We start from the raw sequence: 16602 nt of genomic DNA, 5'->3' as shown, positions 1-16602 counted from the left end.
TTTAGTTACATTTCATCAATTTGATGGAAAGCCTTTATTTGATTCAATTTTAAAAAAATAAGGACCCAATTGAGACGCCGAAAAAGAAAGGGACCTATTTGAGATTCTAGACGAAAATAGGAACCTAAAGAGACATTAAACCTTTAAATTAAATGGGAACTGAATTGATGAAAAAAAATTGTGAAATCATATTGAATAAACCCCATAAATATTGGGATCAAAATACCTATTATGCCTAAATATTTATATTCATTTTTAATTTATTAAAAGAATATATATATTGAATTAGTTAATGATACCGGAAGAAGAAATGGATTGTTTTAGCTTAAGCGAAAATATGCTCACTTGAGCGAAAATTAGGTAGAAGCTGATTTATGTTGTATTATTATTTACGTTGAAAAATCTTTTGCTTGAACGAAAATATAACCAAAAATAAATTTGTTTATAGATTGATTTTGGCTTGGATGAAAATATAATTGAGAGCGAGACTTAGATCTCTCTTTTATTTTTTCTTGAGCTAAATTCTTTCACTTGAGGCAAAATATTAGAAAAATCAATCTTAATAGCATTGTCAATCAATTTCATTGGTATTTTCAAAAATATTTTAAATCTTACAACTTTTAAGCAATTCAAAGAATCAATTTAAGCTGTGATATACTAAAACATCATTCTTTAGTCATTCCAAATCACCTTGATCCTTTAACTAAAAGTATGCATTTTTATGTTTATATCAAATTCACAACTAATCAAAAGAAAGGTTATATATTTTTATTCTATTTATCTAAATTATATTAAAAAATTTATTAAAAGATCTGTATATTTAACTTGTCTAATCTAGTCACTAGATCAACACATCAATAACAATATTCATTCCATAATATTTTATATAATTATTTATCAAATAACACTCAAGTTCAAACATTCAAACAAACTTTCAACCAACCACAATCCTTGCATAAAAATAATAATAATAAAATCCAGTGATTGAGTCACCTTTACATACACATAATTTATCTTTTGGTTGTATCAAAATCATGAATAGTTTCCATTATAATCCTTTATTTCAATTAAATCTCTTATTCAAACATAAAAGTACTTAAAATCTAGGGGCCTATAATAATATTACCAAACATAACAAAATTTTAGTATGTGATAAACAAACCGAGAGAATCACTTTACTCAACTGACCTCTTTAAACTTGATGACAAAATCATAAAAAGAATAAGAGAATAAATAATTTATAGAGAAAATAAAAACTTATTCTATTTAGAAATTTGATTGAATATATATATATATATATATATATATATATATATATATATATATATATATATATATATATATATATATATATATATATATATACTTCCTAGCTCCTCAAGTATTATGAGATGCAATTTATTCTAAAAGAAAAAAGGTATGAAGAGATGACATTGGAGAGAAGAAAGAGGGAAAAAGAGAAAAGAAGAAAAAAGAAATGGTAGGAGCCACATTACAAATGTTTTTGTTATTATATTAAATATTTTATTATGTTAAATACACTCTTAAATCAAAGAGATTTTTTCAAAATAAGAGGAAATTATTGAGATCAAAATATTTTAAAAATAAAATTTAAAATTACTATTATTAAACTATTAAAATTAAATTTATTCAAGAATATACTCTATAAATTTCATTTATTGTTATAAACATTGAATGTAATTGATATTGAGTTTGGATAAACATTTACAAGTGTTTTATATATTATGCAGTCAATATATAGATCATAATGAAAAAAAAAATGTCATATTTATTCTAGTATACATTGTTCTGTTGAGAAATTTGGTTGTCTTTGAATTATCCTTAATTAGTTTACAACCATTTAGTCAATAAATAAAAAAAAATGTTGTATGATCTAAACTATGTAAACCATTATTATAGACATTGACTAATTAGATAGGAAGTAAAACGGTGAGAAAAACTGAGATTATAATATTTCTTCCGTCAAGTTGAATCAATTCCTGGCACTTTGGCAAATGAGATGAAGGGATTTCAAGTGGAAACAGGCACATGATTGCCAACAAACACCAGTAGTACAATCTTACCAAAACCTATTGGTCTAAAGCAGTGAGTGTTAGGTGTTCTATAATAAATAAACTTCGTGCTAATTAATTTCGGAATTGTCTTCCCTTCTTCAGAAGCATATCAAATTATTACGCCAAACCTTTAATTGAGGCTAACACAATCCAATTAGTTTTCCAAAGCTTTTGACAAGTCATAAAGCGAAATATTTTGTTTTGCATGTCAAGTTATTGTCCATTTTTAACAATCTTCTTTCTTACAAACCAATCAACTTCTTGTCGTGACCGAATCAAAGAGAAAAATTACCAAAACCAACAAAATGTTACCTCAACTTATGTATACATAAACAAAAACCATCAATTTTTTTTAACTCATATTATCAAAATTGGGTAACCAGTCACTCCAGAGAATGCGTTTTCTCTTTTGTCGTGGTATCCCATAAAATTAATTGACGAGGAAAAGGGTAATAAAACGTTGTCTTGTGACGGGTTTTGTTAACTTACGACGGTGGCCCACGATGCACATTAGTTTCTTTCACCCACATTGAAATTTATTATATTGAAACAAGTTTGATTTTAGTAAACGTAAAATTTTGTAAAGGTAATTTAAAATGCCACATAGTAGTATTATTAGAATTAGAAAATAACTTTATAAAAAAAATACTGATTAGCGTGTTATCCTATCTTTCGTTGTTAACATATTAGGTCAATGGTTAATCTTCCAAATAACATGTGCATACGGTTTGAAGGGTCAGCAGCCACAGAATGGTACCCAGTCTAGGACACAACTGTGTTGGTTTAGAATTAGATAAATTTCATTAGAATGTGTCAAATTTGTTTCTTATTGTAGTTTGCATTAATCAATTCCTCCAAGTCATCATGAGCACCAATATTCAACCCCGGGACAAAAACGTAATCTTGGCTTAATCAATGTAATTGCAACTATTCCCGAGAGAGAAAACAAAACGCATTTATTCGTAGTACACAAATATCTTTTATTGAATTATTCTGACTCTTGTAAATAAAAATATTTTTATTTACTTACTAAAAAACGTTAAACAGTAGTATGAAGAGAATATGATATGTTGTTGCAAAGTATGAAGAGAATATATGAGGACATATGTATTCCTGGTTTGGATAATATATTCGTGGAATGAGTGAAAAAATAGGTGCCACTGGAGTTAATTTCATGAATTTAAATGGTATATATAAAGGGATAAATAAGTTGTAGCCTGTACGTTATCATTTCTATACTTTATAAAAACGAATGCCATGTAGCCGTTGCATTTTTTGCAAGTGTCTGTGCCCAGTTAAAATCCTACATCGCAGAACTGAGATATTTATCACGCAACGTGATTCTGCTGAACTCTGAAATTAATCATGGACATAGCAATAAAAGACCAAGGGAAAACGTTGGAAGTGTTCTCACCAAAAACAGTACAACAATTTTTAGTTTAAATGATAGTTTGTAACTAACTAGAATGATCGTGATACATAACGCGCTAAGCAAATGAAACACTGTATTACGTTTGCTTTTAAATTTCTATATTCTATATAAATGATTGACCTAATTATGAGTTTTGTATTTTTTGTTTTGGGGGGCTAAATTATTATTTGTTTAAGTTGATTTGGGGGTGGTGAGATGTGTTTTTAGTGACATCAGCGGTGGCGGCAGACAATTAATGTATGACGAAAGATGAAAAGATAATTTTGAGGATTTGACGCCAGTGGCATGCTTTCATCGCAAATGGCAATTACCATTGAGAGAGAGGTGGCTATTGAGGGCAAAAGAAATCCCAATCCTGAATTAAGAGTTAGCATTAGCGTTCTCCATTTATTGCATATTAATGGTTAAAAAATCCTTTAATTGACACCTTGGCCAGTTGTTTCTATTTTCATCACTCCAAACTTAATTTACCAAATTCTGAAAATCCCGGGACCCAAATCTCACCCAACCTTGACCACGCACCCAAGGAGGAGGGCACTTCCGTCATTGCGCCAAAACCCTTTCCCACTTCAACATACGTTCTTTAAATACCAAAAAACCCATCTTCTTCATCCACAATTGACTTCACCCGCATCTCATTCCCCTCCCGGTGACTGAGTCGCGGTGGTCTCTTTCCGACCCCAAACTCACTCCATTATACATTTCCGTTTCCATTATCTCCTCAAACCCCGAAACAGAGACCCTCTCCTTCTTCTTTCTCTCGGATTAGAAGGAGCAGGTTTCAGAACTCATTCAGAACAAAACAGGAATGGGCTCGGAACTGATTTTCAGAGGGCATGAGGCCCATCCCGTCGACGACGCCTACTCGCCAAAGCCCAACAAACCCTGGCTCTCCGTCACTCGCCCGATTCACTACATGCTCCGTGAGCAGCGACTCCTCTTCGTCCTCCTCGGAGTCGTCATCGCCACCGTCTTCTTCACACTCGTCCCCTCGTCTTCCACCTCCTCGCCCGCCGTCCCCTACGAGCCGCTCCCGATCTCGTACTTCGAGCGCGAGTCCAAGCTTCCGGCGTACCACCACCGCGTCGCGGCGGGGGTGCATTCGGTGGGGAAGGTGCCTCTGGGGATTAAACGGAAAGGACTCCGGATCGTCGTGACAGGTGGCGCGGGGTTCGTAGGATCGCACCTGGTGGATCGGTTGATTGCGCGAGGGGACAGTGTTATCGTGGTGGACAATTTCTTTACTGGAAGGAAGGAGAACGTCATGCACCACTTTGGGAACCCTAGATTCGAGCTCATCCGGCACGACGTCGTGGAGCCTCTGCTGCTGGAGGTGGATCAGATCTACCATCTCGCTTGTCCTGCTTCCCCTGTCCATTACAAGTTCAATCCCGTCAAGACTATCATATCCTTTTTTATTTTATTTTATTTTTTGTTTTAGCATTTAAGTTTTTTTCAGGATCTGACCATTGTTACGTGAAATTGGAGTCCTTAATTGTGTCTACAAGACCAATGTGGTGGGGACCTTGAACATGCTTGGGCTTGCCAAGAGAGTGGGTGCGAGGTTCTTGTTGACCAGTACCAGTGAGGTTTATGGAGATCCTCTGCAGCATCCTCAGAAGGAGACTTACTGGGGCAACGTCAATCCGATTGGTTAGTACTACTAACAACATCCTTCTCTCACGTTCTACTTTTCTCCGTTCACCGCTCTTCCTGGGCCTGGTATCTAGGCCCGGGCCTTGTTTTTAGATTACAATTAGAATATGACATAATAGAATTAGAATTGTCAGAGATACGCCTTGCTCTTGCAGCACACTCCTGTGGAACTTAATTTATGGGATTTCTTTTTCCTTAACTTATTTAGACACGTGGAACAGAGGTAAAGGACCTCGTACAGGGTCTCGCCATCGAGAAACCCGTGGTATGCGGGTCCACAAATGAAGGGTAGAGATATTTGTTGTTGTGGTGGTGGCGTAGATGGCCATTTTATTTCATATTAGAGCAGATGAGTGGTTAAACGTGAAAAGTAAAACCCGTGCCGGGGAAAAGTGGAAGAAAAGGGCGGGTAGTTGGCAGTGGAACTGTGGTAGTTCTTGTAGAAACAATGGAAGGAGGAGGGAGGGGACCCGCAACGATCAATACTTTAATAATTAATTTATTAATTTTGGTACTTAAAAGGGGTAAAAAAAAGGGGCCAGTTTACCGTTGTGAATTGTGATGGATGGTTTTATGAATTATGTGAGCGTGCTTTGATGTGTGCCAGGTGTCCGGAGCTGCTACGACGAGGGTAAGCGTACGGCTGAGACATTGACCATGGACTATCACCGAGGTGCCGGCGTTGAGGTAATTTTCTACCGACCAAACTAAACATTTCCGTCTCATCATTTTTCATTGCTATACAGCTGTTGGGTTCAGTTCAGCCTTACTTGATTTGATGGCCTTTCCAAATTTCGAAAATTCAAACGGTGCTCTTATCTTACGTATTTTGTTTTTTCAGGTTAGAATTGCGAGAATCTTTAACACCTACGGGCCGCGAATGTGTTTAGATGATGGTCGTGTTGTCAGTAACTTCGTTGCTCAGGTTGGCGTTTTGTTTATTTTTATTTGAATTTGAAAAAAACAGGTTGTTTTCTTGGATTTATTTGTGTAATAATTGTCTGTAATGGTGATTTTAATACAGGCACTAAGGAAGGAGCCTTTGACTGTTTATGGGGATGGGAAGCAGACAAGGAGTTTTCAGTATGTCTCTGATTTGGTAAGTGAACAATATCGTTCTTACCACACGTACTACTACTTGCCACTGGCTTGAATTTTGTTTATGATGAATTAATATATATCTTCGTTCTTTAGCTGAAAATGTTTAACATATCCTCCTCTGCCCCACTTTGTATAGTATGATGCTTTTTGCACAGGGTTGAATTTGGATTTATGATAGCTTTAGTCATTTATATGGTTGAAACTTTAAAATAACTTCTCCCCATGTGCATGCTGCAGATTTAACAGAAGCAATTCATGAATTTCTGAAAAGGTTCTTTTCCTTTAGTAAACGAAATTGTTCATCCGTTTGTTTGAATGACTCATTCGTTGTGCATACTCGTGTCTGATGTTATCGGTGGCTTATTTCGCTAAGAAACATTTGCATGTGACTGGAAACGAGTTGGAAGGCCCTGGTGGGCCAGCTCTTATTATTGCAGTTTACTCAATAAAAAAAAATCACAAACAACACTGAAAACAATGGAGTACAAGCCTTAATAAATAAATAAATCTAAGTGATTGTCGTTGTAGGATGAATTCGCAGAGCTGATAAATGATACGGGTACTGCAAATAATTAAATATTAATATTTTCGTCAATTACTTGGGTTATGGTCTAGATCAGCATGCTGTGGGATTGTTGGTGTGCGTTCAGAATCTAACTCAATATTGGTGTATTAATGTGATGTTTATGTTGGTATAGGTGGAGGGTCTAATCCGCCTTATGGAAGGAGAACACGTGGGACCTTTCAATCTTGGAAATCCGGGAGAATTTACCATGCTTGAACTTGCCAAGGTAAGTTGGGTTTTTCTTCAAGTATATTTTGAGAGTGGTAAGCTTGAAACACAAGAAAGTGCAAAGATTAAGGAAATAATACAATTGCTATTGTCATGTGCATACTGATAAATCTGAAATGTTCATCTGAATGAGTTAAACCTCACTGTACGGAAACACATACGTGAATCTGGACACTGCATACCAGTTTCTTCACTTTTACTATTCTCATTTTCCAGAGCAAATACTACGTGGTGCAATTTAACCTGTGGCACAATTGTTTCCTAAATTCTAGATTTTTATTCGTGTGGTTGCATATGAACGAAATTAAAAGGCCGTATCGTATTGTTGTCGGTGGAGTGGATATAGCTTCAACCTCTCATCTTATAGACCCCATTAATTGAATGCATCAATATACTTGTCCATTTTCTATTTTACAGTTTTCTTGTTCTGGGGATCAAGATACATAAGTTGAAATTAGTTTTGTTGGGTATACTGATTTAGGTGGTTCAAGAAACAATCGATCCTGATGCGAGGATTGAGTACAGGCCCAACACAGAGGATGACCCGCACAAGAGAAAGCCTGATATAGGTAGGGCTAAGGAGCTACTTGGGTGGGAACCCAAGGTCGACCTGCACAAGGGTCTCCCACTAATGGTTTCTGACTTCCGGCTACGCATTTTTGGTGACCACAAGGAAGGTGCAACCGTAGCCTAATTCTTGCCAGGAGTATGTTACATCCGTCTTAGAGTGAGAAAGGGAAAAAGATAATATAGTTCGAGGATAACCCTGGTCCGCAAAGGTCCATTAGTCACAGCATTGTATGAGCTCTTCTACTAAAATCTCCCTTCTGTCTTTGTTCTCCTCCGTCACTCTTTGTATGTGGGGTTTTTACCCACTTTCAAGATTGACAACCACCCATGATCCCATTTTTCATTTTCCTGCCATCTATATTCTATTCTCTATTTTTTTTAATGTAATTGGTATGTGCTCTTCGTTACAGTATAGTTATCTCAACATTTTATCTTTCACTACTATTTTACTCCAACTTCAATGCTTTGCCACTTATTTGCAATTTCATCTCCTGCTACACTCAAGTTGAAATTGTTACACGATCATAACCATTCGTTGTCTACGATTTCCTTCTAGTACAATCTGGTCTAATAGCAACATAATCCTTAGTAACAATGGGATGGTGTTAAATTACTGTTACGGACCCTACCAAAGGGATTACCTCTTGTGAAACTCTTCAATTATGTATGTTGGTATGAAAACTGTACATTTGAATTTGAGCACTCAAGTATTTGGGTATGATTTTTTAAACAATTTGAACCATCAGTTTGCTAATTACTCACTCATATAATGCCTCAATTATTTCGGATTTTGAAACAGTATCTTTCTTCACGGTACCATATTGAGTTTCCGTGTGAATAATGATGCCGTTATCGATAACTGAGGTGAGAGTACGAATATTAATTATTGTGCCTGTGCGGTTTCGCAAAGATGCTTATAGACGGTATTAGGAGTATAAACCAAGGGGTTCTTTAATTATATTTCAGAAATCACTAGTACAACCAGGAGAAAAGACAGCGGTTGTTTTTCATTATAGGCACCGGTTCTCGAACAGAGGCATATGCAGACGAGGCAAAAAGTGTACCACTTTTGGCCTCGGTTTGAACTGAGGCAAAAAGAGTGGAGATTTGGCATCGGTTCATCTACAACCGAGGCCGTATGTTCCACCTACTGCTTCGGTTGTAGTCTGAACCGAGGCAGTAGAGGTTTTTTTTTATTGCACCCTACTGCCTCGGTTGTAGTCTGAACCGAGGCAGTAGATTTCTTTTTTTTTTTTACGCAGTACTTTAGGCCTCGGTTGTGGTTATAACCGAGGCATATATCGCTTTTCTACCTCGGTTGTGACACCAACCGAGGCATATATCACTGTTTTTTTTTAAAATGAGGTATGTTTCTGCGACATTCCCAATAACAGAAACAGACCTGCATATATATTTACAGCCAGAACAGTCGAGAATAATCCAGAAACGTATATTTTGAATGAAAATTATAATAAAACATAAATACATTCAATTGAATCATAAATCAATTTCTTATAAGCATAAATCAATCAAATTATAATCCTAAATCAAGTTTGAAGCATAAATAAAACTGAATGTACAATGTTAAACTAATAATAATGTAGAAAAACATCAAACAACTTAGAAACATAAACTTAGAACTTAGTATATCTTAATATCTAGTATATACTATTATATAAATGAATTACATATTTAGCCAGTGCTTTCCTCACAAGTTGAAGTGACTTCTCCGGAATTGGAGCAGTCCTATTGAATTTCTGCATAAAATACAATGATTTAACTTAGTGTATTTGAAATCTAAACTATAGGGAAAATAAAATTGAAACCTAAATAATACCGTTTCCCATCCACTGGTGTAATGTGCACGAATAATGGTCATCATCCAAAACATGACGTAGTAACCACATTCATATGACCCCGTTTGTATATTACACTACAATATATCATCATAATTATAAAATGTTAAGTAACATCAATTGAATGGAACCAAATGTAAATGAGTATGGACTAAAATACCAAACCTTAAGGGCAACCCATGCAAGCTTTTTAGCTGTAGCAGTAGATCTCCCAGATAACATCATATGTGTTGCAAGGGAACTATTAAAAGCAATTCCTTTAGCATACATTTATATATAAAAAAAGTAGAAACATTGAGATTCTTACCAATCTACTACATGTCTAAGAGAGCTGGGAGGAGACTTCTGCAATGAACAAAACCAGACAGCAGTGTTCTCCGGTATGGAGATCACAAGTAGCTGCCAATGACACCTGAAATTGGTAATAACTTATGAATCATATACCAAAATTAATAAATGAATGTGTTGAAGTTAACAAACTTCACTTACCCATGTATATAAGGGAGAAAATATATCTCCTTCCCCATTCCAAAACAGGTGCTGATGTATGTCTGGATATCATCAAATTTATTTCTTTCATGAGTCATAGAGGGGTCAATGAACCCATATACATCGTTGAACCCCTTCTTGTTACTAACATCAGACATATACCTAAAATGAAGAAATAATATGATATAAGTAAGTTGATAAAATAGAATTGTATAAAAAGGTTTTCATAAACTTACATCATCCACAGCTGAATGAGTGTAATATTAATTTCTTCTCTACCCGACGCAAGCTCCCTAACATCTTGATGATGCAAGTACAATGGGATCTGAGTTTCTCTTCCAAATGTAGTAGAATCCCAGTGTACATTCATCGGCACATTTGAAATGATTTTAGCGAGCTCGTCTAACGCACCAAGAGGGTCATCCTCAGATAAATGAGTCTTCTTCGGTGGAGGACTTCCCTCTTTACCTATCTGCTGTTAAATGCAAAAATGGTTATGTTATAACGTCAATTAGAAGTAAATATTAAAATTGAGAAGTATATAGTACAAGTGTTTACCGGGGGATTAGATACATCACCAACCAAATGTCTAGGCCAGGCGACAAAGGACTTAAATGCTTCTTCCACAGTGAAGAACTCATCTGTAGGCACAGGAAGAACGGCATCCGCTATGACAACTTCATCCACCGTGACCTTGACCTCATCTTCTGAAAGTTGTACACCATGCACTAAAGTGGCTGTCTCATAAACTGTACCACGAGCCACTAGCACGGTCCTAGTATCAGAAAGAATAAATAACTGACATGGACGAGTTTCATCCATGTCGTCCCCTGGGGCACCGGAAGCTGAACAACTTCCTTTACCGCTTCTACCTGTCAAATTAAATGTTAGGTTATGCAAAAAGTAAATTAGTTACCAAAAATAAATAAGTTTACCTGTAGGGGGCACAACATGTTCCGCTACAGGAGATGGCGGAGGACGATTGCCATAATCCTCATAATGCTGCTGGAACTGGCGCGCAACCATATCAGCAACTTCATCATACAACTCTGCTCGAACCTTCTTTGTGATCTCCTGCGTCATCTTTTTTCTTATTTCCTCCTTCATCTTTTCCTATGAATATGGACGCGAGGAAGACCCAAAAAACTGTCGTATGCCTATGCCAGTCCCAGCACCACGCACTCGTCCTGGGTGCTCAGGTCGTCCAATAGCTGTGGCAAGAATATCTTGACGACCTTCTTGTGTGAATTGACCTTGGGAGCTCTGCTCAACCAAGGAGTCCTGTCACATAACAAAAGTTCAAAATCATTAGAAAAATCTATGTAATATATATAACAAAATTAATGTAAAAATATAAGGAATGACATCTTACAATTCTTTCAGATATTTCTCTGGCAGACTCGGAAGTGTAGGAGCCCGATGGTCTTATACGGGCTAACTTCCACTTCTCGTGCCGAGATGGTGGTGAAGGAGGAGGAGGAGGGTCACAACCCTCAGAAAGTGGAAGTCTGCTATCTGACTTCTGCTTCATTATTTTTTCTTCAAGCTTCCTATATCCACCACGAGACAGTATGTGTGGATTTTTATTCTGAGCGCTTATTCCCTGTGCTTTTGACCTTTTTTCCTGTGACAATATGAAACAATTGTCATAATATAGAATTATGAATGATGAATTGAATGATTTTACTGTACTTACCTGCCACGCCTCGGATGAACGAAGCTCTACAAACTGACGCCATGTTGCTTCGTCAATTGCTGAATATTTGGAACATGGATTTTCATTACTTTTTGGTCCAAATATATATCTAGACGTCAATTTTGTCTTAAACCCTCGAAATCTTTCTGCAATTGCAGATAAACACTTATTCCTTAAGCTCTCGATGTTTGGCATATCAAATGTTATCTGCAACAAAGAAAGTAATAACCTTATATCAATACAGATTTATCAATATAATGAATATAGAAGATGGAGCAATATTGCTTAACTTACCAATAGATCTTGCCAGATGAGATTCCGATCAGCCTCAGAAACATGGTCAAAGGATGGAGTAAGTATAGAGATACGATCACGTGCCAATACTCCAAGGTAAGACCTAAATACATCTGCATTTGGGCCAGATGCAACTCCAGTGACCACGTCAATAATGATAGGTGTCCTCTCACCTGCATTTCTTCTAAGTATAAGCTGTCGTAACCTCGTTGCTCCTCTCGTCCGTCTAGAAGTGGTGGGGACTTCATCGCCTGACGAATGAGGTGACTCAGCCATATATCTGTCACAATAAATAAGATGATATATAAATAAAGCACTTATAAAATAACATATATTATTTAACAATTGCCATAAATATTTACACAAACATGAAATTCATACATAATCATATGGATTGGTCATATATATATTCCTTCATTGTGATCTTCTCGTATTGCTTGTATGTCATCAATTAGAGGGTCGTCATCCAAATTTATTGTCGTTTTAAATGGATGGCTGTCAGCGATATGAAGATTACTTATATTCTCTTCTTTATCTTCAATTTGCCTTTTTCCTTGGAGAGCAACATACCAATGGTCAGACGCAGGATCTTTGACATAAAAAACCTGACTTGCTTGATATGCCATGATGAACGGTTCGTCTCTATAACCAACCTTTCGAAAATCAACAAGTGTCATACCAGATTCATCTATTTTGACACCACTCTTATTGTCTACCCACTTACATTTGAAGAGTGCAACGGAAAACTTAGTGTAATCAACTTCAAATATCTCTTCAATTCTACCATAGTATCTCATGGATCCAACTATAGGATTTTGATCTTTGGATGTTGAAAACTGTAGTGACTCAGCTTCTAGACTGACGCCACTATTTTGTACTGTGCTTTTATCATCCAAAGTCTTTGTATAGAATGTGCAATTATTAATTTCGTAGCCTGTACAACATACAACATCAAACTTCAAGCCATTTGCTAACCACAACAAAGTCTCAGAGGACCATGATTCTTTCGAAACTTCAGATTTGAACCAGGACAAGAATGTTCTGTTATGCTCCATCAACTGCCATTTCTCTGATTGTCGTGGATAGTTGTTCCTTACAACGGCTTTATGTGCTTCCAAAAATGGGATCACTTCATCTGTGTTGTTTAATATGTACAAATGTGCTTGCATCAATTCTTCACGACTTTTCGTCACCACATTCACACCTCGGATGCTTTTACTTGTAGAATATCTACTCAACCATGATGTCCGAGGGACTCCTATCGGATTTGCTTTAGTCATATACTCAGAGCAAAACTCAATACTTTCTTCAGCAATATATCTTTCAATCATCGAACCTTCTGGACGATATTGATTTTTGACGTACCCTTTCAAAATCTTCATATAACGCTCAATAGGATACATCCATCTTAAGTATACTGGTCCACACAACTTTATTTCTCTGATCAAATGAACAAGTAAATGCACCATGATGTCAAAAAAGGATGGAGGGAAAAACATTTCTAGTTGACACAAGATGATGATAATTTCGCTTTGAAGTTCATCTAACTTTGTAGGATCGATGACTTTACTACAAATTGACGAGAAAAATGAGCACAATCGAGTTATGGTCAGCCTAACTTTTTTAGGCAAAATTCCACGAATTGCCACTGGTAACAACTGTTGCATTAAGACGTGGCAATCGTGAGACTTCAGTCCAACAAGCTTTAAGTCCTGCATTGACACTAAGCTCTTGAAATTTGAAGAGTATCCTTGTGGTACCTTGATACTCTTTAAACAAAGACAAAAACTTATCTTCTCTTGTTTGGACATTGTGTAACATGCAGGGGGCAAATAAGTACGTTTACCAATCTCTCTTGGTGCCAACTCTTCTCGGATCTTCATGTCAACCAAATCCAAACGCGCATTCACTCCATCTTTTGTTTTTCCCTGGATGTTTAGTAGTGTACCAATCAAGCTATCACAGACATTTTTCTCAACATGCATGACATCTATGCAATGTCTAACATCTAACTTTGACCAATATGGAAGATCAAAGAATATTGATTTCTTCTTCCAAGGGGTCGTTACAGAAGACTTCTTCGACGTTTTCCCAAATATATGATGTACTTTATTAACTTTCTCAGCAACTTCAAGTCCAGTAAGTGGAATGGGTGCATTGTCTTTTTCTTGTTCTCCATTGAATGCTTTCTTTAACCTTCGATATGGATGATTAGATTGTAAAAATCGCCGATGACGCATATACACTGTCTTCCTTCCGTGTTTTAATTGTTGAGCTGCAGTGTTTTCTTCACATATAGGACATGCTTTATGACCCTTCACACTGTACCCCGACAAATTACCGTAAGCTGGGAAGTCATTAATGGTGCAAAATAACATGGCATGCATCATGAAAGTTTCTGAAGCAAAGGCATCAAATATTTCAACCCCATCAACCCACAACAACTTCAAGTCTTCAACTAGTGGCCTTAGATAAACATCGATGTCATTTCCAGGCTGCTTTGGACCAGATATCAACATTGACAACATCATGTACTTTCTTTTCATGCACAATCCAGGAGATAAGTTGTAAATTATCAGTATAACGGGCCAACAACTGTGATTGGTACTTAAATTACCAAATGGATTCATTCCATCAGTAGCTAAGCCAAACCTAAGATTTCTACATTCTTCACCAAATTGGGGGAATTCTTGATCAATAATTTTCCATTGCTTTGAATCAGCTGGATGACGAAGCAGCCCATCAGTTGTTCTCTCATCTGCATGCCATCTTAGGTTTTTAGCGTCTTTGGGATTCGCGAACAAACGCTTAAGTCTGGCAACTAGTGGAAGGTACCAAACTACTTTCAAAGCAGAACCATTCTTTTCTGTGTGACCACCATCTTCACCGTTGTTTTTTGACTTGTATCGTGATAACCCACACTTTGGACACTTTATCAAAACTTCATTCTCATTCCTATATAATATGCAATCATTCGGACATGCATGTATCCGTTTATATTCCATACCCATCGGACAAAGAATTTTTTTTGCATCATAATTACGATTGGGTAACGTATTTCCATCTGGCAGCATTTCATTCAACAACGACAACAATTCTGTAAAACTCTTATCACTCCATCCATTGCTCGCCTTTAAATTCATGAGCCTTAACACCGCTGACAACCGTGTGAACTTAGTTGAACCCGCATACAAAGGAGTCTCCGCATCAGTGGACATCGTTTCATACACATGTGCTTGGGCAAAAGCTTCTGCACCAACATCGCGGATCATGTCCTCTAAGTTGTCTTCTTCTGCTTGATCTTCCATATCCATTGTGGAATCATAAACATTTTCAGTTTGAGAGACAGTTGGAAAGTCTGTTAATTCGCCATGCCATATCCATGTTGTATAACTTCGTATGAAACCATCACAGATAAGATGTTCCCTAATATCACTTGCGTTCAACTTCCTCCCATTCAAACAGTTCACACATGGACATCTGAACTTCACTTCATTATCATCACTTGTACTCGCATTACGTTGCGCAAACTCTATAAATTCTTCTACCCCTCTCTCGTACTCAGTGCTGATGCGTGGTAAATTAATCCACCCTCTATCCGTACGCATCTTTACTGAAATTGTTTACACAATTTCAATCATCTTGAATGATCACTTTGATCGTGTTTGTATTCAAGGTGTGACCCTATCCCATTCAAGAAGATTCACTTTTTTTAGTTTATTAAACATATCAATTTTAAACAACATATCTCATATTTCACGAAATTTTGCCAGCATTTCGCATTGGTCTTCAGGTTACACGAAATGAAAGTGATTATAAATCACAATCAAATATGCACCCGAAGATCAATACAAAACACACCGACAAATTTTCGTGAAATTTAAGAAATGTATATTAAAATTGATATGTTATAATAAACTATGAAAAAGTTATTACTCTTCTTAAACTGTCCAACCGGACAATTCAAGATTCAATACTGTAAATTATTATTACCATCTCCTCTATTTTCATTTGTAAAAAGTATGTTTGTTCAAAAAATCTGGAGATAGTAAATAATTTTTGTATTGAATCTCAAACGGGAAACTAAGGCTAATTCACAACAACAATATATATTCAAGCAAACAAATAATTACATACGCAACATGTAATATATTCAACCAAACAATATATTCAACCAAACAATATATTCAACCAAACAATATATTCAACCAAGAGTAAATAATGTCATTTCAATTAACTTTAGGGTTTAGATACTTGAGTTTATTTCACTTGTTTACAACATGTTTCTCAAACCTTATTTAAATATTCTAAAACCCAACAAGTCTTTTTTTTTTTTAAATTTCTTTCTTGTTATTTATTCTAAACTAAACTTACGATATTTTAAGCGAATGGTGTTGTTACATATTATGTTGTATTGTTTAGTTTTATTTGATGAAAGATATGTAGAAAAGTTTTATATTAGAATGGAATGGATTGATTTTCTAATATATAGGTATAGGTTAGACAACTTGTCTATTAAACAAGTTCAAACTAAATTAGAAGCGAATTGATTTGTAACCTACTTATAATAATCTTTTATTATATTCTTACCATTTTTTATTAATAATGATTTATTATTATTAAGTTTGTAAGTTAACAAT

The 16602-nt window shown here is 35.9% G+C and overlaps 3 protein-coding genes across 3 annotated transcripts; 1 reads left to right on the top strand and 2 right to left on the bottom strand.

Moving 5' to 3' along the window:
- The first annotated feature begins 4107 nt into the window (after positions 1-4107).
- Positions 4108-8071, top strand: LOC108326202 (UDP-glucuronic acid decarboxylase 2). Its single transcript, XM_052874709.1, has 7 exons — positions 4108-4913; positions 5014-5160; positions 5771-5850; positions 6005-6088; positions 6188-6262; positions 6963-7055; positions 7539-8071. Exons 1-7 carry the CDS (start codon positions 4316-4318, stop codon positions 7749-7751), a joined length of 1290 nt encoding a protein of 429 aa, XP_052730669.1. The 5' UTR covers positions 4108-4315; the 3' UTR covers positions 7752-8071.
- A 1125-nt stretch (positions 8072-9196) lies between these two features.
- LOC128195901 (uncharacterized) lies at positions 9197-10407 on the bottom strand. The gene is made up of 6 exons (XM_052874710.1): positions 10209-10407; positions 9973-10134; positions 9791-9895; positions 9649-9724; positions 9465-9560; positions 9197-9384 (listed from the first exon to the last, which is right to left on the bottom strand). The coding sequence occupies exons 1-6, from the start codon at positions 10340-10342 to the stop codon at positions 9286-9288; spliced, it is 672 nt and encodes a 223-aa protein (XP_052730670.1). The 5' UTR covers positions 10343-10407; the 3' UTR covers positions 9197-9285.
- Positions 10408-11675: 1268 nt separating this feature from the next.
- LOC128195936 (uncharacterized) lies at positions 11676-14784 on the bottom strand. Its single transcript, XM_052875035.1, has 3 exons — positions 12344-14784; positions 11963-12242; positions 11676-11875 (listed from the first exon to the last, which is right to left on the bottom strand). The coding sequence occupies exon 1, from the start codon at positions 14590-14592 to the stop codon at positions 12361-12363; it is 2232 nt and encodes a 743-aa protein (XP_052730995.1). The 5' UTR covers positions 14593-14784; the 3' UTR covers positions 11676-11875; positions 11963-12242; positions 12344-12360.
- Between the last annotated feature and the right edge of the window lie 1818 nt (positions 14785-16602).

This window comes from Vigna angularis, chromosome 3, assembly GCF_016808095.1.
Source record: "Vigna angularis cultivar LongXiaoDou No.4 chromosome 3, ASM1680809v1, whole genome shotgun sequence".
NCBI lineage: Eukaryota > Viridiplantae > Streptophyta > Magnoliopsida > Fabales > Fabaceae > Vigna > Vigna angularis.
Note: the sequence above shows the minus strand (reverse complement) of the source record. Positions and strands in the feature narration are given on the sequence as shown.

Coding starts and splice junctions, on each gene's coding strand:
- LOC128195936 (XM_052875035.1), bottom strand. CDS start 14,592: ATGAATCCATTTGGTAATTTAAGTACCAATCACAGTTGTTGGCCCGTT.
- LOC128195901 (XM_052874710.1), bottom strand. CDS start 10,342: ATGAATGTACACTGGGATTCTACTACATTTGGAAGAGAAACTCAGATC. Junction 10,135..10,208: donor CTCATTCAGCTGTGGATGAT/GTAAGTTTATGA, acceptor TCTTCATTTTAG/GTATATGTCTGATGTTAGTA. Junction 9,725..9,790: donor CTTAGACATGTAGTAGATTG/GTAAGAATCTCA, acceptor TGCTTTTAATAG/TTCCCTTGCAACACATATGA.
- LOC108326202 (XM_052874709.1), top strand. CDS start 4,316: ATGGGCTCGGAACTGATTTTCAGAGGGCATGAGGCCCATCCCGTCGAC. Junction 5,161..5,770: donor GGGCAACGTCAATCCGATTG/GTTAGTACTACT, acceptor GATGTGTGCCAG/GTGTCCGGAGCTGCTACGAC. Junction 5,851..6,004: donor ACCGAGGTGCCGGCGTTGAG/GTAATTTTCTAC, acceptor TTGTTTTTTCAG/GTTAGAATTGCGAGAATCTT.